General features: G+C 37.5%; 1 protein-coding gene across 1 annotated transcript in view; it reads left to right on the top strand.

Moving 5' to 3' along the window:
- IQCM (IQ motif containing M) overlaps positions 1–21650 on the top strand; it is a 235414-nt gene that overhangs the window by 118404 nt on the left and 95360 nt on the right. Inside the window, exons 11-13 of the mRNA XM_036034456.1 lie at positions 1537–1735; positions 5909–6053; positions 9139–9273. Coding sequence (XP_035890349.1) covers positions 1537–1735; positions 5909–6053; positions 9139–9273 — 479 coding nt within the window. The remainder of the gene's footprint in view (positions 1–1536; positions 1736–5908; positions 6054–9138; positions 9274–21650) is intronic.

The following is a 21650-nucleotide window of genomic DNA, read 5'->3' as shown; positions in this document are numbered from 1 at the left end:
ATTGTACGAGGCTAACGAGGCTAAAAGTGGGGCTAATTCCCACTTTTGGGAAGGGGAGCAAGGACATCTTTCATTTACACACACAAGCACAAAGAGAACCAACGGCCTCAGTTCTCCATCTCTAGCTATATGTCCAATGTAAGTGTGAAGTACAGTTTCCTCTGCCTGAGCAATCTTGCTCCTCAGTTGCAGCAACTCGGGAGTAGGAAGGTCAAGGAGTCAAAACGGGTCTCCAAGGAATACTTGTTATGAACTTCTCCTATCTGGAGCTGATGTCCATTTTAGTGGGCCCAAAATTATCTCGTGAATGATTTTAGTTACACTGATATTCAAGCAATATATAATACAGCGTACTCCGTAAGATACCACAAGCTTCAAGACAAACTAACAGAAAAGACAATGAAAAAGATTGATGTGGGATTCCCATCAATAACATCTATTGACATACCATCCATCAATATACTATCTGTTACCCAAAAAGGACTAGATGAGTCAAATAATCAAAATCAGACTCAACATTTCAGTCCCCAAGGGAAGAAAAGTAATAGCACTGTAAGACTGAATAAGACACATTAAGAACCAGCTTAATGCAGACACCAAAACAGACACAGAGAAAAAAAAACGCAGAAACAGAGTCAGTGCCATTCACCCTAGGAATCCAGAGAGGTGGGCCTGGGACTCAGAGATCCCAGGGCACTTGCAGGGAAGGCAGCTCTGGTGTGTGAGTTCACCCAGGCATTTCATTGGAACTTCAGCTGTGAAAGTTGCAGGAACAAAAGCAAGTAAAAAGAATAAAAGACTTTTTGTATGTGAACATTACAAGGAAACCAGACGTTGGACTTTGGAAGACATTGAAAAACTGACTGCCATATTTAAAATACAACCGATATATAAAGGAAAAAACAGGCACAAGATGACCAAGGGCACAGAGAGTCTGTCGATGGTAGAAAGTCTGCAGTTTTCTCTCACGTTTATCATCACTGCAAGGGCTCTGCCTGTATCAGTGGGAAGAGCTTACTGGGGTCTCCAGGATAATCCCTCGCTTTCTGCGGCTCTGCAGTCCATGGCCCTACCAATACAGTCCTGTGCCTCTCAAGTGCTAACATTTGGAAAGTAAAGTTAATTTTTGGAAAATTGGTAAGCAGACTACCAGTGCCAAAAAAGTAGTTTTTAGTTGAATAGCTTCTGGGACAGGAAAAGTATTTTAACTAACTTGCCCTCTTATATGAAAATATTTAGTTCCTGAGATACTGTCTCTCTTTGGAATAGTTGTGAACAAGCTTTCACAAGCTCACTTTATTTGGAATTTTTGTTTTTTAAGAAGGTTAATTTTATACATGTTATATGCATTCTGGTATGTTTACCCTTTTTTGGAGAACCCTATTGACATGTTCAGGCAACGTATATGAAGTCTGTGTACAAATGATCATCTATTTCCTGTTTGAATACATTCATCATTGAAATGAATGTAAAACTTTGCAAAGGTGCTTATTTTTCTTATTAACTATAATAAAAAGTTTAATATTTTATTTTTAGGGTACAACCTAGTCCACTTAAAATGGATAAACTTGACAGTAAAGTTAAAAGAATTGGACCACACATAGAAATTTTCCAAGTGTTCCGGAAAAGGAACAAACTCATATTCACCAAAAAAGTGATTAGAATGATCACCGTCATGCAGGCGCACATCAGAGGGTGGCTCGAGCGCAAAAGACTCCGGAGAATAGTAATCAAGGTAAAGCATACGTTAAATGTTACAATATAATGTATTTACAGTATAGTGTATTCACAATGCAATATCTAATACAGGTTCAGTTAAGTAGCATTTTGAATAATCGCCTGGTCAACTTATGGTTTTTCTAAATAAAGTTCTGTCTACCTTGTTTGGATTAAGCAAGTGTTATGGATAACCTACTCTGATGGCTGTGCTAAGCTGGAGATTCTGCACAACAGGCCTGGCTTATCGCTAACCGAACCCAGAAGAGTTCTAGCACTCCTTTCACTCGAGGGACAAGGCCCCCTACGTTTGCACTGATTTGGTCTCTCCTTTGCTATCTGCTTATTCTCTGTGAGCATTTAGCAGAGAATGCTCTGGTGAGTGTGTTTGTGGAGATTAAGTTTCTACAGGAAGTGGCAGAGAGGTGATTAATAAAACACAGGTGAACTTCCAGGCCACCTTAAGAATCCAGATGCGGTTGGTACTCAAGAATTGGAGTGGTACCATTCCCCCTGGCTTTATAATTATATTTAGTAGTTACAAAAAGTAAGTCACAGAAAGGTAATGTAACTTATCTAAAGTTATACATCTAGCCAATGACATACTCAAAATTTGAGGATCAAACCAAAGTCTGTCTGGCTCCAGAAACTTTAAAACATTAGGGCATTTTGGTAACAATAATATCCAATCATCATCGCAAACTTGTGAATTCTTTTCTTAAATCAAGCTCACCATGGACACTGGAATGTCCTGTCAAAATCTGAGGCTAGATTAAACTCTCTTCTGATCCCATCAGTTCATCCGGGTGTGCTCACATCAGGGAGATGATATAGAGAACCATGGTTGCATTCACAGGAGGAGGCACCAATTCTTTGGCAACCAGGCATGGCTGCTAAGACTTTACAGAGTGCATTGGAAGAAAACATGATTCGGTGATCCAGACGGCCAAGACTGGGTACTTCATCTTCATGCTAACCAATTAGATATAGAATGACTGAGCAAATGCTTCAGATAGTAATATATGTCATCACTCTGACCTAGGTCAGGGGACACGGAGAACAGGCCTTAAAAAGGGAAGACCCAAACCTAGGAGGGAGGCATGTCCTAGAGCTATGTGTACGTGGCCAAGGGGTTCACTAACTCTTTAGTGGGTGGGGAAAGGAAAGCAAAAATCATGCTTAGTGTTATTCGTGGCTTGTATATTTAAGTGTGTGTTAATGTGTGCATACTATGTGTGATAACTACTCAGAATATTCCATTTTTATTTCATTGTCTACAGATTTAGTCATTTGCAAACCTGTTCTTTTTGTTTTTATAAGGTTTTGAATGAAGATCCTTTGGGATATTGTTCTGCATAAGTATTTAGACAAGTTTAGACTTTAATCGATGAACGTGATCAAGATAGGTCTATAACATTCTTTTAAAGTTAAACTGTAAAAAAATTGCTGAAATATTGCACAAGGGTTAAAAATGTCAGCACAGAAACAACTATCTCATAAACTGATAAAAACATAATAATGGAAAAATAGGTAGGAGACATGAGCTAGTACTTTACAGTAGGAGAATCATAAATGGCTAGTAAACATGAAAAAAGGCTACTCTTGCTAGAAAATGCAGTAAATTAAATCCCACTGAGTGTTGTATGGTAGTGGAATTCTCCAACCATTACATATTTTTAAAAGCCATAATCATATAAAACAAAGCAGACTAAAAATGCATACTAAAAATATTTTTAAGTGTTGGAGTATGATGGCAGAGTGTAATACATTTACCCTTTGAGTCAACAGGGATTAAAACATTATAATCAGTAATTTTTGATGAGTCTTTTATAATAGTACTGTTATAAATATCAATTTATACATTTTTTGGATTAATTCTGTCTTGAGAAATGTTTAGAAACGTAAAGATTTACATACTGAGGTGCACACAGCATTGCTACTGAGGCACATTGCCCTGCAGAAGCCTGGCAGGGAGCCATGCTACAAAAGAACCACAACTTGACCATGAAGACCTCTAGGGCAATCCTCCGAATGCCTCAGCTCTGAGGTTTCCCTCATAAGATGTGACCCCCACGTATTTATTAAAGTCCAAGGGAAAGGCACTAGCTAGGCTCCAGTGGCAGCAGCCCAGAGCTCCTGCCCTCTTCACAGAGGTCATCATCTATCTAAGTGGCACATGCCAAGCAGGGGCCTTCGGCTAACGTGTTTAGGGTACGATCAAACATTGCTTGATTCTTAATTATAAGCAAAAGAAACCTACTGACCTGTGTAAGTGGAAAGATACTGAGTAGAATATTGGGCACAGGTCTGAGAACTGAACTCACAGATAGGAAGGGATAATGAGCATAGCTCCTGGGACTCCAGCCAAACCCTGCCCAGAGAGAGCCTGATGAATCCTGGGTGCTCCAGCCTCCGCGGATACTGCTCTTGAAAAATGGATGCTTGCAGCCGTGCTTGCTCACCCACACAAATAGATTTCCTACTCTTTTGCTTTTAAAAGCATTATGAGTTTCGATTCAAAACCTGGGGCTGGTGCAGATAATGGATGGACTTTGGCGCTGTCTGCTTCCTAGCAATAGGGGGCCTAGGTCATGGGCATCTGGTCTGTATCTCCAAACCCTGGGAGGTGAGTTCTGCCTCCCACTGAGATTCGTAGAATGGGGAACACTCCACAAGTGTGACTAATTCCTCATTTATTTTTTGAAATAACAAGGACCTGTTGAACAGAATGCAAATTAAAAAATAGACATTGGAAAATATTATTAAATGTTGAAAGATATTAACAAATATTCAGAATTTGCCTGAATTCTGATGGCATTCAAATGGGAGGAGTAGGAAAAAGAGGAAAGTAGTGACATTATGCAAATGAATTTTTCATTCAAGGGAATTAAGCAACATTTTATTGATAGTTTTGCTAAATTAAGAAATATAGAGTTAAGCATCACATTTAAAAATTTTAGAGAAAAAAATCACAAAATTAAGCGAAGGTAAAGAAATGGTAAAAATAACCTTTGAGGAGTCACACAAAACAAAATAAGTGACAAAAGCAAGCACAATCATAAGCGTTATGAAAGGAAACCTACTAAGAAAGAAACCGAAAGAAAAATTCACAGAATGGTGAAAATACTAAATTTAAGTAAATTAAGAAGAATATAGTGTATAAATAAAAGTGTGGGCTCTGCAGTGTTCCTGTTTTGATTTCAACACCAATTCTGCAACTTAATAGCTCTGGGACCTTAGGAAAGTTACTTAAAGATTTTATGCTTCAGTTTTTTTCACTTGTAAAATGGTATGCAAAGCACATCAGAGGAAAGCTGATTCAGGAAAATTCATGACCTTTAAATACATTCTTAAAAATAATTAAAATAGCGAATTAAGTCTTTAATTCAAGAAGTTGAGAACAGGGGAAAAGGCCAAGAAAGGAATTAATTAAGATATATAGAAAAATTAATGAGCTGGAAGATGTAAAATGTGAAAATAATTAAATTTTTAAATAAAATGGAACTGGCTATGTAGAAAACAAAAATATCCTAAAATACATGAATACTTTAATTTTTAAAAGTCTATTGGAGTGAAGAAAATTCATAGATAGGAAAACATAGTTACAGGTGAAAGATAAACTGATAAAACAATATTTGAACATATGCTAAAAAGAGTTAATTTTTTTAATAGTCAAAGTTTTTAGAAATCAACAAGAAAAAAATCCTGAAAAAATCCAGTGAAAACCAAGTAAAAAGCATGAACATAGAGTTTTTAAAAGGAAGAAAATACCAAGATTTTAGGACCCGGAGTGTATATCGTTTAGGCAAGAATCGTTCAATACAAAATAATATTTTAATAAAATTTTACTCTTTTTCTTTTTTCTGGCTGGGTCAGCTACATATTATAGAAATCAGGATATTACCCTAAGAAGCTCCTGTGAAAGTATCCATGACTTAGATAGAGCTCTGTTCTATGGGAAGTATGAACATCTGATGACAAAGAAACTCATGGGAATTCTTTGAACCTCAGGGACATTATGCAGGTCTTACTGCATAATGTATGCATTAAACCAATCTAGGCCAGAAACAATAAATGCATCCATAAGCCAAGAAACGGAGTAAGATAGATAAAATAAAAAGTACAAAATCAAATTAAATATAAATAGCAGAAATACATATGGAGCTTTACTGTCTATGTCGCTATTTTATAGGCTTTGTATCATGGGCGGAATTTGAGAGCAGTCATAAACATATACTGCAGACTGATCCATCGCGTCAAATATCGACTTGGCCTTTGGAGGACGAGACAAATTATAAACTTTGCAGAGTTAGAGGAGTGGATGGATAGAAAAAAATGTAAGTGAAGTCTTTTCTGAATAATACTCTTTTGCAGAGAGTAATTTTTTATTCCGTAATCTAGTTTGAATGTACTTATATAGTAACATGTATTAAAGTGTGTGCTAGGACCTTATGATTGGTACACTGACCACCGTTTCTTTTCCACTCATGTTATTTTTAGCTACTGACTTCCAAGCCACTAACTGCCCCCACTATTTTTACTCGGTCTTATCTTCTTCCAAACTCTGTCACTGAGTTCATTTTTTAATCTTACAGAATCTTGCTTATTTTTCTTACTTGTACTTTTCCTGAGTTCTCCTCTTTGATACATAACTGTAGATTACACTGTTTTTGCATTTAAAAATAACCTTTTCAGTCTGAAAAAACAAAAACCTAATGTGGTTGTGTTTTCCAGTCTGGACTCTGGTGGTTGGTTTCCAGCTGAGAATCTGAGTAAAAGTCTTAAAGTTAGGGCGGAAGAATGCTCCCGGCAGAGGGAGAAGCAGGCACAAGGGCAGGAAGGTGGGGGCAGTTCCTGTGGGAGCAAACCAGCAGATGGAGGCGCCGGATGGGGTTTGTGCGCCAGTGCAGCACACAGAGAGATGGGAGAGGTCTCAAAGAGTGGGGACAGGGGCTGCATCAGGCTTTGTAGATCACTGGGTTTGACCTTGATGAAGTCGGGAAGTCTGCGGAGCATTGTGAACCAAGGACTATGGTGCAATTAAGACTTGAACACATCGCCCTGGCAGTTTTTTGAGAATAGACTGACAGTCGGAGGCAAGGACGTAAAGAGCTCTAATTGGGACCAACGGCGTTCTGTCTACGGTAGACTCTGAACAATGCAAGAGAATTAGTTAAATGAATGATTTAAAGTGTTACCAACTAAAGCATCATTTGCATTGAGGTCTAAAGTAATTCTAGAGTCCATAAAATTTGCAAGTTGTTATTGGTCTTCATGTTTTTTAGAAAAATTTTCATCTTTTACATATTTTGATTGCTAATTGGGTGATAGCTGGCAGATATCCATGCACCTTTTCAAGTACCTTTCAAAGACCAGAAAATTTCATTAATTTCCATGATTTAAGTTTTATATTGACCCTAATTTTACCTGCCTAGAATATTAATTTTGCTAGTGTGTTGCCAAATATTTGCTTTTAGGAAATAATATACAGGTTAATGGCATTATCTATCAGCATAGTTACAAAGCCATAATATTAATATGCGTGTTAATCTGACCTAGTAACAGTCATCTAAAATGGATCAATTCAAGGACAAACTAATAACTCAAGGACAAATGTATTTACTTTAACAAATAAGTAAAAAAGTGATGTTCTTTGTGTTAGTTTGGGTTTCTCTAAAATCAGATCCTGAGGTAAGAATTCAAGTAAAACTAATTTATTTGTGTGTTGATCCCAGCAAATACCATTAGCTTAATGGGGAAGTGAAACAGGGAAGGGGTGGAAGTCAAAAAAGAGTGAATTATCCAGCAGATTATCATGTGGGCAACAGGAGCTTAATTCCTCTAGAGCACAGGTGGCAAACACAAGGCCTGAGGGCTGAATCCGGCCCTCTACTTTGTTTATCCAGCCCGGCACCTTGTTTCTACCCAGCGGCAGTACTGAGCTCTCCTTTAACTGTTAAGGAGTAGTTACATGTATACAGTCCTAAAATTACATTCGGCCCTTTGAAGGCAACTGTGAGGCTGATGTAGCCCTCAGTGAAAATGAGCTTGACACCCCTGCTCTAGAGAACAGTTCAGCCAACTTGCCTCAAGTGCTGGGTCTTTATCCACTAGCCCCTACCCCTCCCCGCTCTCTGTGGTTGAGGGCTGCTCCAGTGGGGGCCTTCAGTTCCTGGAGCTTCTGGCTGGCTGCTCAGGTGGGCAGAGTGGAGCCCAGCAGCCAGAGAGAGCTTTTAGGCAATGAAATGCAGAGGCTGGCGACTAAAAGTCAGGCCAGCATGCCCAGAAACATAAGGAACAAGACGATATGAATGGGGGTACCAACAGCAAATCCTCTAGTTTGCTTATTTGAAATGAGAGAAAAAGCCATGGATATACTAAATACAAACTCATGTTTATTTTGCTGCTGTGCTTCAGGATCTAGAATAGCTACTCATGTTTAGGCAATCACTAAATACTGCTTGAAATTGTCAATGTCTCATGACTGTCCACTTCAGTTGAATGAGTGCATGAATGAATGAATGAATGAACAGGAAGTTGAAAGCCATATGGTTTTGTGCCAAGATGATACATTAATTTTGTTAGAAATCCCTCTTGGGGCGCTTTGTCATCTGGAGCTCATATTTCAGAGTGAAACCTGTACTGATGTAAAACCTGTCATCCTGTATGCTAATTATCAATCAGCTAATCCACATGCTTAAGAATAGTGACTCAATGTCACCATTTTGAAATGAAAAAATAACACATTTATGGAGAACTGCACTTGCAAAATGTATGTGTCAATTCATTGATGTTCTTGGTCATTACCTGACCCCTTTCTAATGCCAAGTATGGGAGACAGACAGGTAAAGGATGACCCACCTGAGTCATTTTCTGTGGTTGCCTTGAGCTAAGAATAGCCAAGTGCCTTAAACTAGTAAGCAAGACTACAAGAAGTCAGTGAAACAATAGACATCGTTCCATTTAGAAGCCAAAGCAAAATGGAAAAATCAGTTCAAAGAGGAATCAGCAATTCTGGTAGTTAGAATATGGGTAGAAGTCCAAAAGGTGTGAAAAATTGGGGGAACTAATAAACAATAAATACTGAAATGGGCCAACAGAAGTCCGGCCTCTCAGAAATCTTGACACAAAAGGTAGGTCATATAACATAGTTTGAGCATTCATGTCTGTAAGGTCTGCAGACCATGGTCATGTGCACCAGGCCAGAGGACGCCAGTGATCTCCTTGGGGAAGAGAGTCCAAATTTCACCTCCTTCTGACCTCCTGCAGGAGGACCACCCAGTGCCGCTCTGAGTGTGGAGGCTTATCATTAGACATAAAATGAAAACCGGGGTTCAAGTTCCTTCATATCTAGAGGAAACTTTTTAGGTGGTTTGTAGCTGAAATACTATTTATAAACAAAGTATTTTCTTTTTCTTCTAGTCTACGAAACAATGTTTGCTAAGAGAGAAGATTGGCAAGGGTTGCAAAAAAGTGAGCTCCTTAAGTACTTCAACGACTGTGGCCATTTCCCGATCCAGCAGCAGATCGACCACGTTTGGAACCTGGTCCACAGAGGCAAGTTGCTTCTCAGCTGTTGGGTTTTTTTCCTTCATTTTCCCCTTCTTTTTTTCCTTCCTTTCTTGTATCTCTTTCTTTCCTCCCTTTCTTCTCTTTTACTGAACTTGTCTTATAAATCCTTTTCCTGAAATTTATTTTATCTGATTTTAATATATATGAAGAAACAGGTTTAAAAGTTACAAGTTCATACGATGAACTTTTTTGAGGTGGATGAAGGAGATGATTTGAGCTTTTTAAGCTTTTAATATTTTTTTGCTATAAGTTATATCTAACAGTGTATTTTCTTACCACCGTATTTTAAATACTGATGCTATGAACTCTCTTGTAGATAGTTAGATTTGGTAGTAAAAAACATAATGTTTACATGTTGTGAATTATTTCAATAAAATAGTACTTTACAGTGAGAAAGTCATTTGTTTCCCAAAGGGTAAATACAAGAAAGGCTAGTGCTGTGTGAAAATATGTAAATGGCACAACATTCCTCCTTCTCAGAGCCTTTGTAAACAGGTAGAAATTGTCATTGGGGTGTGAACAGTCTCAGTGAATTTTCCTTTACTCCTGGAGGTTGTTCTCAAGTAATATTCATACTATTGTCAGGGCTTGCTGCCGTATTTAGAGAGGACGGCATGGCTGTATCCACAATTTAATTGAGAAAAAAAGGCAAACAAACTTATCAGGACCTTGTTAAATGGAGGAATAGAGCTCACATGCTGGTAGGAAGGTGTGTTTCAGGTCTGAGTGACAGGTTTGAAGTTCTTCTCTTCTTTTGTTGGTCCTTCGTGTAAATTTACCTGATTCTTTACCGATGGGCTTTGCTTTAACACTGCTGTACTCCTAGCATCTAGAATGCTTTTCTGGACTCTTAAACGTGTGTTCACAGGGTAGCAGAAGCATCCGGATCACTTTGTGCTTTAGTGGTCATGATTAGGTTGTCTATTTGTTTAAGCACCTTTTGTCCTGATGGCAAAAACATTATAGAAAATTTGGGAACACGGTAATACATAAAGTTACTAAGAAATAGCAACTATTAACATTTGAAGTCTATCCAGTTTTTTTTCTGTGCATACGACATTTTTAATAAAAATTGAGGTTATTTTCTACATGTTTGAACATCTTCTCTTTTTGCTTAACAATACTTATAAGTTTCTAAGCCATAAATGCATTTCATAATACTATTTATACTGAGTAATAATCTATGGTATATTTACTGTTGTACATTTAAGTTGTTTCTACTTTTCTTTATAATAAATAATAATAAAGTGAAAAATTAAATATAGCAAAATAGAATTCATCGGGCATTTCAGAAATTTACACTGATCGTTGTTTGTAATTTGAAATATAAGTTTTTATTTTCAAATTAAGTTTCATAGAGACATTTTCTCTACTGATTGTTTTGGAGTGTATTGTAAAGGCTTCAGCCTGGAGCATGGCTCTGGAATTAACTTGCCTGGGTTTAATACCTGGCTTCACCACTCCCTTGTTGTATGTCTTTGGATAATTTATTTCTGATAAACCTCAATTTTTTTCAACTCTAAAAGGGAGATAATGCTATCTAAGTCATTGGACTGTTGGGAGGTTTAAATGAAATAATTCATATAAAATGTATTTTCCATAATATGTACTCACTAAACATTTGTTAGTATTCTCAAATAATTTTTAAGTATGCTTAATTATAAAAACCACATTTTGATAATTATTTTGAGAATGTCTAAATATTGAACCTAATTGTATAGTGACTCTTTTTTTTTTAAGATTTTATTTATGTATTTTTAAAGAGGGAAGGGAGGAAGAAAGAGAGAGAGAGAGAAACATCAATGTGTGGTTGCTGGGGGCTGTGGCCTGCAACCCAGGCATGTACCCTGACTGGGAATCGAACCTGCGATGCTTTGGTTCGCAGCCCGAGCTCAATCCACTGAGCTATGCCAGCCAGGGCGTGACTCATTTTGATGGAGATTATTTACTGAACGCCATCCATTGGCTCCTCCCCCCATGCCATCTCGGGTGGTTTCCATAATGACCTGTGTGCTAGAGGAGGCGATGTGCTCACTTCTGCTCATTTTAGAAATGAGGCCTGAGATTTAGAAGGAAACTCTCCTAAGCTCATTAATAGACCTGGAACTTTTTCCTGGTCTCTTCAAGTGAAGTTCAGTGCTCTTTCCATATTAAAATGGAAGACACTTTAAAAGTCAATGTAATGAAAAATGAATGATTATAACATTTTTGCCAGCAAGGACTGCCTTTTATTGATATTTCATAGACCAGCTGAATGTGTTACAATATAGTAGGTTTTCTTAATGACTGAGTCTATTAAATTTCTCATAAAAAATAAAATAAAAAAATGCTTAGTTTAAAAACACTGTTTTATTATAATGCCTTTACATTGGGAAGCTTTGCATTATAGAAAGGAGCCAATTTAACATGATTTTAAATATATGTCCAATAATGTTGCTCCAAAATAAGTTAGAAAAATTATTTTGATGCATGAGAATCTTTTATTTAAAATAGCGATATTCTAAATAATGGAAAGAAAAAAATATGAAAAATGGAGCTAAATTAATGGTTTTCTACTTGCTTCTGCAAACTATTCCATTTATAAGAGAATCTGATTTTATGACTTTTAGTTTGTCAGTCATCTTCATTCATACTGACTTCTTTGATTGCAGATAATAGTTCCAGGTGTGCAACCTACGCATTTTTCATTCAGCAGAATATTTCACCTAATGCATATGCAGTGAATTCAATTGATTAACTTCTTTAGTATATGACACCAAGTAGGTCAAATTCCTAAAACTGTCTGTATGTGTTCAGGTATTTTTAGCTCTTTAAAATTCTTCATTCTTATCACTATGGTAACAAAAAAAAGTTGTGACTGAAGACATGATTTTCATCTGAAAATCGTCCTTTGAAAGAATGAAGCAACTTTAGGCTTCATGTACAGGCTGATCTTAAAAGTTGAATGCTGTGTAAACATGAGAACCTTCCTTGATATTCACGTAAATCTCAATGAATAAAACTAATAACCATAGAATAACATACCCAAAAGTAAGGAAAATAGCACATTGTGGTTCTGTATTATCTATCCTCACATCTGCCTAATTTTTAAAAATGTAAACTTTGAAGATTCCCCAGTATGTTTGAAACATGTAAATAGAATTTTTGTTTATTTTCTGAAATTAAAGTGTACAGCAAACAACCATGAAGAGAAGTCTATTTTCACTGTGGAACCCTAGACAAAAAAAAAACTTAAAATAAAAAACATTGAAGGTCCTCGTTTGTTACTTAAGTGGATATATGCTATACATCTGGAGAAACTACGGCCTGTGGTAGAATGTGGCCTCTTTCAGACTCCCTGACTAGTCAGTGGCCAGCTTACTATTTCTGGACCCCCTATTCCTTAGCGCACAGGGTTTAGAAAGGTAGTAGAGGATTCTGGGGTAGAAGAAAAGTGAGACACGGGCACATGCTGGTGGTGAAGGATGATGTGTTAGGGGTAACCTGTTACCTCTATTACAATGAACCACCTTCTCACGTTATATGAAAAAATCTTATAATACACACAAAAAAAGATAAAATGGAAAATACTGGCAGTGTGATCTTCCAGAATGGCATGAGGCTACTCACTGGGGATCAACGAGAATAGGTGGCCAGGTTTTCTACAGGTCTCTTAGTGCCGCCATTAACATTTGGAGAAAGTCTCTGGCAGTCTGTCTTCCTTTAGTATACAATAAAAATGTGATCACCCTATTTTTATGTTGCTGGTACAAATCTCAGTCCATGGACTCCCTGTTTTTTTCTGTGAGGAATTAATATTTATTTTTAGCTTCTAACTACCAAAATTTAATTTCGGTCCATTTGGCTTTCATTCTCTTTTTCTGTGATTGTGGCTGAACAAAGACGGAGGGCATGTGTGTGGTGACGTAGTGTGTGGAGTGTCCCCTTGATCTGCAATGTCATTTGTGAACACAGGGGTTTCCTAGCACGTGTCTGCTGGGGCAGCGCAACAAATCCCACAGACCCTGTGGCTAGACAACCGAAGTGGGTGTGGATTGTGGATTGCTTTGTGTTTACCATATATCGGGGTCATCGAAAATGTTGGATCTGTAGATTCATGTTTTGCATTAAATTTGGCAATTTTTTAGCCAATCATTTTTGCACATATTTCTTTCTCTTTTTTCCTCCTAGGACTCTTATTAAACCTATATTAATAGAATTAATGTTATCCTAGAGTCTCTGAGGCTGTTTATTTGTTTATTTTTTAAAATAGTTGTTCTCTTCCTAAAAGTAGATATCTATTGATGTGTCTGCAAGTTTCACTGTTTCTTTCTTCTGCCTTCTCAAATCTGTTGCTGAGCCCATGTTGCAAGTTTTTCATTCCATTGTTATATTTTTCAATTCTAGAATCTAGTTACTATTCATAGATTATATGTATGTATCTCTTGATAATCCCCATTTTTGAGTAGCTGTCATGTTTTCTTTAATTTTTAAAATATAATTTATTTCAATTATTTGAGCATATTTATAACAGCACCTCTGAGGTCTTTGTTTGCTAACTCTAACAAGAGTCAGTTTTTATTGACCCCTATTTTTCCTTGGTTATGGGTCACACTTCTTTGTTTATTTGAATGATTAATTTTTTTAAAAAATAGTTTAATACTGGACATCTTAGCTAGTATGTTGTTGCAAGTATGGATTCCAACCTCCTGCACTCCGGAGGTTTATTTGTTAATTTAGTAACTTGCCTAGACTTAATATGTGGAGTCTGATCTGTCTGCCCACCCTAGTGTTCGGCTGTTCATTCCTCTGCTCAGTTACTTTAATGTTTATAGTTTTAGAATGGCTTCTCAAAAGGTCATTTCTAACCTGCATGCCTTAGTTGTCATCCTGTCACTGTAGAGAGTATTTACTCAAACAGCTTGCTCCCTGACGTTCCACCCTCTGCAAATGCATCCGTGTGGCCTGGGGAGCACATGCAATGTTCAGTGTCATGTCTGCCTCACATTTTATTTTCCACTGGCACTCCTGGGTCTTTCCTGTTCACTGCCAATGTTTCCCAGTGAGCTTGGGAAGTGGGGAGGTTATCAAGTTCTTCTATGACCTTCTCACTTCCAGAATCTGGCTATTAAAGTTCTGGCTGGCTTGTCTTTGCCCCAGCTCAGGCTGAACCTCCAGCTAAGAGAGAACTTCAGCTTCTCCCCATTGCTTTGCTATCGACTATGTTATGAGTACTGTCAATGCCAATGGTGTAGTTTTTTTTTTTTTCTGCTATCACCTCCACCTCACTAGGGAAATGAGTCCCTGAACTGTTCTGCCATAAAGTTCTTTGGCAGGATTTGAAGTATTTGTGTTATGTAACACTAGGTAATTTTAGAAGTGTTTAAGGTTTGTCCCACCTATTCTGATGGCTTTGTGCATTACAAATATATGAAGATTGTGTCGGTGGTGTCTATAGCCCTTGTGTAGCAGAAAAGCACTTTTTCTGCAGGTATTTGAGTAGATATTCTCTAATGTTTTCAGTCCTGTGAGATTTAGGAGCATATTTTTTTCTGCAGTTGATAATTTCAGGAATAAGTCATATAGCAAAAGGAAAATGCATTAGTAAAGCTAAATGAATGCCTTCCTTGGTTGTGGCAATCCAGAACCTTTTTTGATAAAATTGTGGCAAATATGTTCAACAAATATCTTTGGAGCTCTTAACATGGTCCAAGGTCTCAGAGTCCTCATAATAACTGGAGGGTCATGCACATACCTAACTAGAATAATACAATGTTATAAATGCTTCTGCATTCACACAGGTATCAAGTGCTAATATGACACAAATATGAATTATGCCTTAAATATGGAAATCAGAAAAGGTCATAGAGAATGTTTAAGACTTGAGATAATCATTGTAGCATGAGTTAACTAGACAATAAAAGAAAAACAAGGGTTTAATACAGAAAAGACTGGGGGCAAAGCAAATTAGAGTTTTCGGGACAGCTGGTAACACTGAATAATGGAAAATCTGTGTCTGCTGGGGGGTAGGTGGTGACGGCAAGGCATTACTAGAACTGCTGACTAAGAGAAGCCACATCGTTCACTGAGATCAGGGTTGCTTTTCCCTGTGGAATCCTTCTTGTTTCGAGTCCCTTAGTCTCCTGTCACCTGCCTGTTGGAAATGGATGTTTCCAAATGCACAATGCAAATTAGATTTTGGATATAAATTAGTTTCGTGTCAGTAGGAGCTATTTAAACACTTTCCCCTAGAGCTTTAATACCCCTGAATAAACCAGAGATCACACCCTGGGGGCAAAGAGCAATCCTGGAGGATCTGTCTCTCATCACCTGGCTTCAGCTATCTAATCCAAGCACCTGCTCCTTCAGTTCTGCCTGCTTTCTCTCCTAACACTTTTAAAAAGATGGTCCTCGACATTTTTTTCTCATTTTTCCGTTATGCAACTCTTTTAACGTCATCTTTCACCCTCGCCATGGCTGTGCAAAGCCCGAGAAAGCCTATGGTAATGATGTGTTCTATCCCGTCTTCCTACAGGCTTGTGAGTTGTTACTCTAATTAGTGAGTTACTCTAATTAGCCATTCTGGTTTTTTTTAAACCTTTGAGTCTTTTATTATTTGGGTTGAAATATTTGCACCATTGTTTTATAAGCTGCGCAGAGAATCTGATTAAATCTTGTAATATTACTTAACACCGGCTATTCTTCTAAAGCCTGTCTGTTTTCTTTAAGTAGAAAATAACCATCTTTAAGAAACAGCAGGAGCAGCAGGGGTTTGCGAATGGTGTAACTTCAATAAAGGTATAATTACTTTCATAAGTCTGTTAAAGACCAAGGCTTTAGGCTCCTTTTGTTAGATCGCCATTTATTAGGATCACACTCCCAGTACCCCTAAGGTGCCGAAACCCACCAGCGAGTCTTTGTTTTGTATGATTAAGTTACTATAGCATCAGGAATATACACTCCCTGGCGAGAACAACTTTGCTATGCAAGTCTCTGATAAATGAGAGAAGCAAAATATTTCATCAGGCGTTTTTATAAAACACAACATTTTATGTTATAATATATTTACTCCAACCTCATAAATCTAGCATTAAAGAGCTTTGGGTTTTTTTTTTTTTTTCTGGCATTTCACTTGATCCAGAGTCCCGTTAATTCCCACAGTGAAATGAAATCTTCCCAAGGACTTAAAGTAGTTTTCATCCCTTTAAAGTCAAATAAGTTCTGCAGCTCTGCTTCTTAAGCCACCTTTAGAAAAGAACACTTTCCAGCATTTGTGAGTCAAACTTTAAAAAAAAATATTAGCCTCTGCTCAATTAGGCACCGCGCTCCCACGCTGTGAAGTCTATCGCACTCTGTGTAAATCATAAGTGGCATTGAAATGAAAGCTCATGATTGAGGGTGGTGGAACCAAGCCTCTTGTGGGATGCGGCCAGTTTGGCAGCGTAGGAGCCCATTGTTTATGCTAGAGGCGTGTTTTCTCAGAGTTTACCTCTAGAGCTGGAAGCCCATGAGAATGTCATTTGAGCATTTCATTTTCCAAAATTTGAAATTCTGTGCCTTTTTCCACATTGAAATCAGCATTGCAATGCTGTTGTGTAGATGTCCTTTATTTGTTTGTTTGTTTGTTTATTTATCAGAGACATGTTGGCCTATTAGGCAGAGATGTTTATAGAGTAAGCTTCATTTAGAACATAGTTTTTGGGGCACTTTGATGTAAATATCTCATAATCCTACCATGAAGATAATGGGTTTCTAGTTTGATGGAGGTATTTCTGCCAGTAATTCTTTATCTACCAATGCTTATATATTTTTAGCATGATGAAGGACCAAACATCTTTTCAGCTGATTTTGTTTAGCTATAGATGTTGTTTGGGTACAGAAGACTTGACTTTTATACACATCCTCATGTATACTTGTCATCTTTTGACATAAAAACATATCAGTGAATTTGCATAGCAGGAGTATTATAGTTAGTATCTCCCACCAGCACTAACAACTGCCTATAATAAAGAATATCAGAGCATTCTCTTTCTCTTTATTTTTGGTGGATTTTAATTCATAGTACTAATCAAGGAAGATGCAAAATTGAATGTACACCTACAATTTATTGTGCATATTTTCTAGCATCGAATTTTATATTTACTATTAAAAAATCACTTAACCCAGTGGCTCTTAACCAAGGCTTCATAATATACTCATTTATTTAAATAAGTTATAAAGTGCATTCCAAATATATCTGATTCAAAGAAAGTTAATGTACCCACATTTTTATTTTTATTTATTTTATTTTATTTTTTAGAGAGGGGAAGGGAGAGAAAAGGGGAGGGAGAGAAACATCAATGTGTGGTTGCCTCTCACTTGCCTCCTACTGGGGACCTGGCCCGAAACCCAGGCATGTGCCCTAGACTGGGAATCGAAACTTCGACCCTTTGGTTCTTAGGCCATTGTTTAACCACTGAGCCACACCAGCCAGGGCTAATATACCCAGATTTTTAAAGTAAGAAAAAAATTTGAATGGATTGAAAAGTTAATTCCCCACTGCAATTCGAGGCTTTGTTGAGGAGAGTGAGCAGGGAACCATCACTCCAGTGCTGGGAACAGCACCCCCCCTCCCCCAGCCCCGCGCCCCAAGTGCCCTGCCGGTGAGCCTGGCTCCTGTGTGCCTGTAGCCAGAGAGAGACCTCCTGCCTTGCACTCATTTTTAGCAGGTAAACCTTAATCTGCTTAATCTGCCCCTGGGAAAAAAAATGTCTGATTACTATGCAAACTAAAGAGTAATACTGCTTTCCAGGGATGAGAGGATTGCTAATGAACTACTTCATACCTCTTGCTTATGCTACACATTTGTGTTTTTTGTGATACCTAGAACCAGTCACTGTTAGAAACACTCCCAATTCCACATTCTTCATGACAAACAGGTCTATTACCAACTCCCATATTCTAAACTGATTGGCCTACAATAATGACTTGCTCTGTGACTGTAACATTTTCAGGACTGTGGCATTCATAGTTCCTTGAGGACTTTTTTTCTGCTTACCTCCAGCTGTCCTGTGCTCCTTCAGTGTTCTGGGGTTGTTTGCAGACAGCAGTCTCTAGTGCAACTCACATTCTCATTTCTCCAGTTCTCACTTCTAATGACCATATCCTTATAGTTACTGACTTCCCTGCTTATGACTGGATTTCATCATTATTGATAAGTGTAAGTCTCCAACATCTTTCTTTTAAGTTTCTTAATCTCTGACCATCTCATCATATCTTCCTGGCTTATTTTTTCTAGTTCCCCTTCTTTGATAAATATGTAACCACATGGGGACATTCAATCCATTAACTTTACTTTTTTACACTGTATTCATAACCCATCAGGTTTTTTACTTTCCATTTTACCAGCTTAGATTTATGCCATGGGACCCCTGCATGCATTTTTAACTTCCTCACACTTCTCAGACTTATTTTCCAAGAGAATGAACCTGACAGAACAAACTTTCTGCCTAGTTCAAGCTCATAAACGTGGCGTGGATGGAGAAAAACACATCACGCTGATTTATTTCACTTCCATTTTCTGCTCACAAAAACCAAGTGGATGCTCGGAACTGCCAGACAATTTTATTCAATCTCCTCCTCTCTCAGATTAATATTCCCCATGATCTCGGCCTTCTTCAAACTTTTAAACACCTCCATCTTCCTCTTCTCTCTAATGACCGCATCTCTCATGAAAGTGATTTAGCAGATACAGTGAAGAAGAGACTACCTTATTGTCCTACCTCTCAGTCCATCAACCTCCCAGCATACACACTCTCACCACCTGCTTTGCTTCCTCTTGCAAGGGATGAACTTTCCCCATCATCCCTTCGTGACCACAATGCCCCATGCTCTCTGGCCTAAAAAATCAATGATTTTACTCCCGTCTTTACTTGCTTTACTCCTGAACATTTCCCGTCTTTCCTTTCTCATTTATTTCTTTTCCCCTCGAATATTTCTTAAGAGCATATGAGTATGCTGTGGAATTTTCCTTTACACAGACACCCTCCGGGGATGCCGTGTAATTTTCTTGTTCTTATTCTTTAGTTACTCTTCTGTCTCTTTGCTTTCCTTTATAAGCAACTCCCCAAGTGTTGTTTATTTGCCATGTCTACTTCCTGACCTCCCATACATTTTTATCCTTTCTAAAGTCATAAATTACATCAGACCTATAAAAACACCAATGAATTATATAGTAAATACTACTCGGGTTGTGACCTAATGCTGCATGTATCAACGTGGATAAATAGGAGTTTTAAAATAATGAGTAAAGAAAAAGATTGGAAAGGATACATAATTTATGTAAACATTTTTGGTGTTCAGCCTGATATTTTATATTTTGAAGAGTACACATATAGGCAGTAAAAGCATGAAGGAAAACAGCCAATTCAAAATACTGACTACCTCTTCTTTCTCCCCCACCAAGGAAGCAAGAGCCGTGCTAGGAGTCTGTGCGTACTAGGGAACCCGAGTTAGCTGCAGAGGAAAGAGGCTAAGAGTGGTGCAGGGCAAGAATCTAGCATTACTAAAAACCAAGGGCAAAACTAAAACCTTCCAAGATTCGTAATATTTGAAAAGTCAGAAATGCTGCGGAGTTTAGCCCGGGGGGAAACTTCTGGAAGCTGGTGGTGAAGTGATAAGATTTTTGTGTAAAGGAAGAACTCTCCATCAGAGCTGAATCTGAGCTCCATAAAGGCTTTCAGGTCTAGGGTGAAAGAAGTAAAGAAAAAGATGTAGGGATGATATATGGTAGATGCAAAATTTGCAACACTGCTTTTACAGCATAAAATTTCCATATGAATCTGGGTCTGCTTCTGAATTTTCATTTCTAGTTTTTTTGAAATCTCTTATTATATCCCTTCACTATATCCTAATTTGTATAAAGCTTTGCAGTAAGTTATACCTGGCAGGAAAACTTCCATGACTTTTTATTTTATTTTATTTTTTTTGCCTTGGACCTTCTAGGACTTTTGCATTTCTATTAAATGTCAGCATTAGTTTTTGTAATCCAATAAAAATACAGTTAATATCAAAATAATTTGTAGAGAACTAACTTCTTTTTTATGTCAAATCTTTTTACTTATCAATGTGTTTTTATGTTACATATTTTATGTTTATATGTTTTATATTTTCCATAGTTTTCTTAATTTATCTCTCTAAAGACCTTATAATTTTTGTTAGACTTAATTCTTTTTTATTTTATTTTTCTGTTATTATAGTTAGAACACATAACATGAGATCTACTCTATTAACAAATATTTTTAAGCCACCAGAATATTTATTTATTTAAATTGAATTTATTGGGGTGATATTGGTTAATAAAATTATATAGGTTTCAGGAGTACAGTTCTGTAACACGTCATCTGTGTATTGCGTTGACCACCCCGAGTCAAGTCTCTTTCCCTTGGCGTTTACTCGCCCCCATGCCCTCCTGTGTCCTCCTCTACTGCCCCCTGCCCTTTCCCTCCGGTAAGCACCTTACTGTTGTCTGTGTCTATAAGGGCTTTTTTTTTGTTGTAGTTTTTGCTTAATCTCTTCACTTTTTGCACCCAGCCCTGTTCTCTCTTCTCCTCTGAGAGCTGTCATCTGTTCTCTACATATGAGTCTGTTTTTATTTTGTTTGTTAGTTTGTGTATTAGATTCCACATATAAGTGAAATCATATGGTATTTGTCTTTCTCTGACTGGCTTGTTTCACTTAGCATAATGCTCTCCAGGTCCATCCATGTTGTTGCAAAGGGAAATATTCTCTTCTTTTTTACGGCCAGGTATTAATAGTATTCCATTGTGTAAATGTTCCACAGCTTTTAGGTACATTGTTGTACAGCAGATCTCCATAACTTTTTCATCTTGCTTCGTAGAGTTATTTCTAAGGATCTTATTTATTCTGTTGCTGTTGGGGTATAAAAGGAGATTTAATTCTCTTATAATGTTTCTTAAGTGGGGTGCTGGGTACACAGGTATTTGTTTTTTCTTTTTCTCTTTTTCTTTCTATGTCTGAAATGCTTTAAAAAATAACATTTAAAGAATCTCCACTTTCTTCATATCACATATAGAATACACTTTAAACATCTAACAAATGATAGGATTTCTACCTGTCCGTCTCAGTTTCGACCCCTCTCCCTTTTGCTTACTCTACTTCAGTTAGGCTGATGACTTCACTTTTTGGTTACACTAAATTCTTTGAACCTGCCATTTCTTCTATTTAGAATTTCCTTTTTCTCATGAAGCACTTTGTAAGAGTGCAGCCCGCACCTGTGCTCCGATATCATTTCCTCAGAAAGGCTTTCCTGGCGTTCCTCTGTGAAACACCCCACTCGCCCCCCGTCCTTCTGCCCTCTGCATTCCTCCATCTTTGCTATGTAT

Source organism: Phyllostomus discolor, chromosome 8 (assembly GCF_004126475.2).
Source record: "Phyllostomus discolor isolate MPI-MPIP mPhyDis1 chromosome 8, mPhyDis1.pri.v3, whole genome shotgun sequence".
In the NCBI taxonomy this organism is placed as follows: domain Eukaryota; kingdom Metazoa; phylum Chordata; class Mammalia; order Chiroptera; family Phyllostomidae; genus Phyllostomus; species Phyllostomus discolor.
This window is presented reverse-complemented; position numbering and strand designations above follow the sequence as displayed.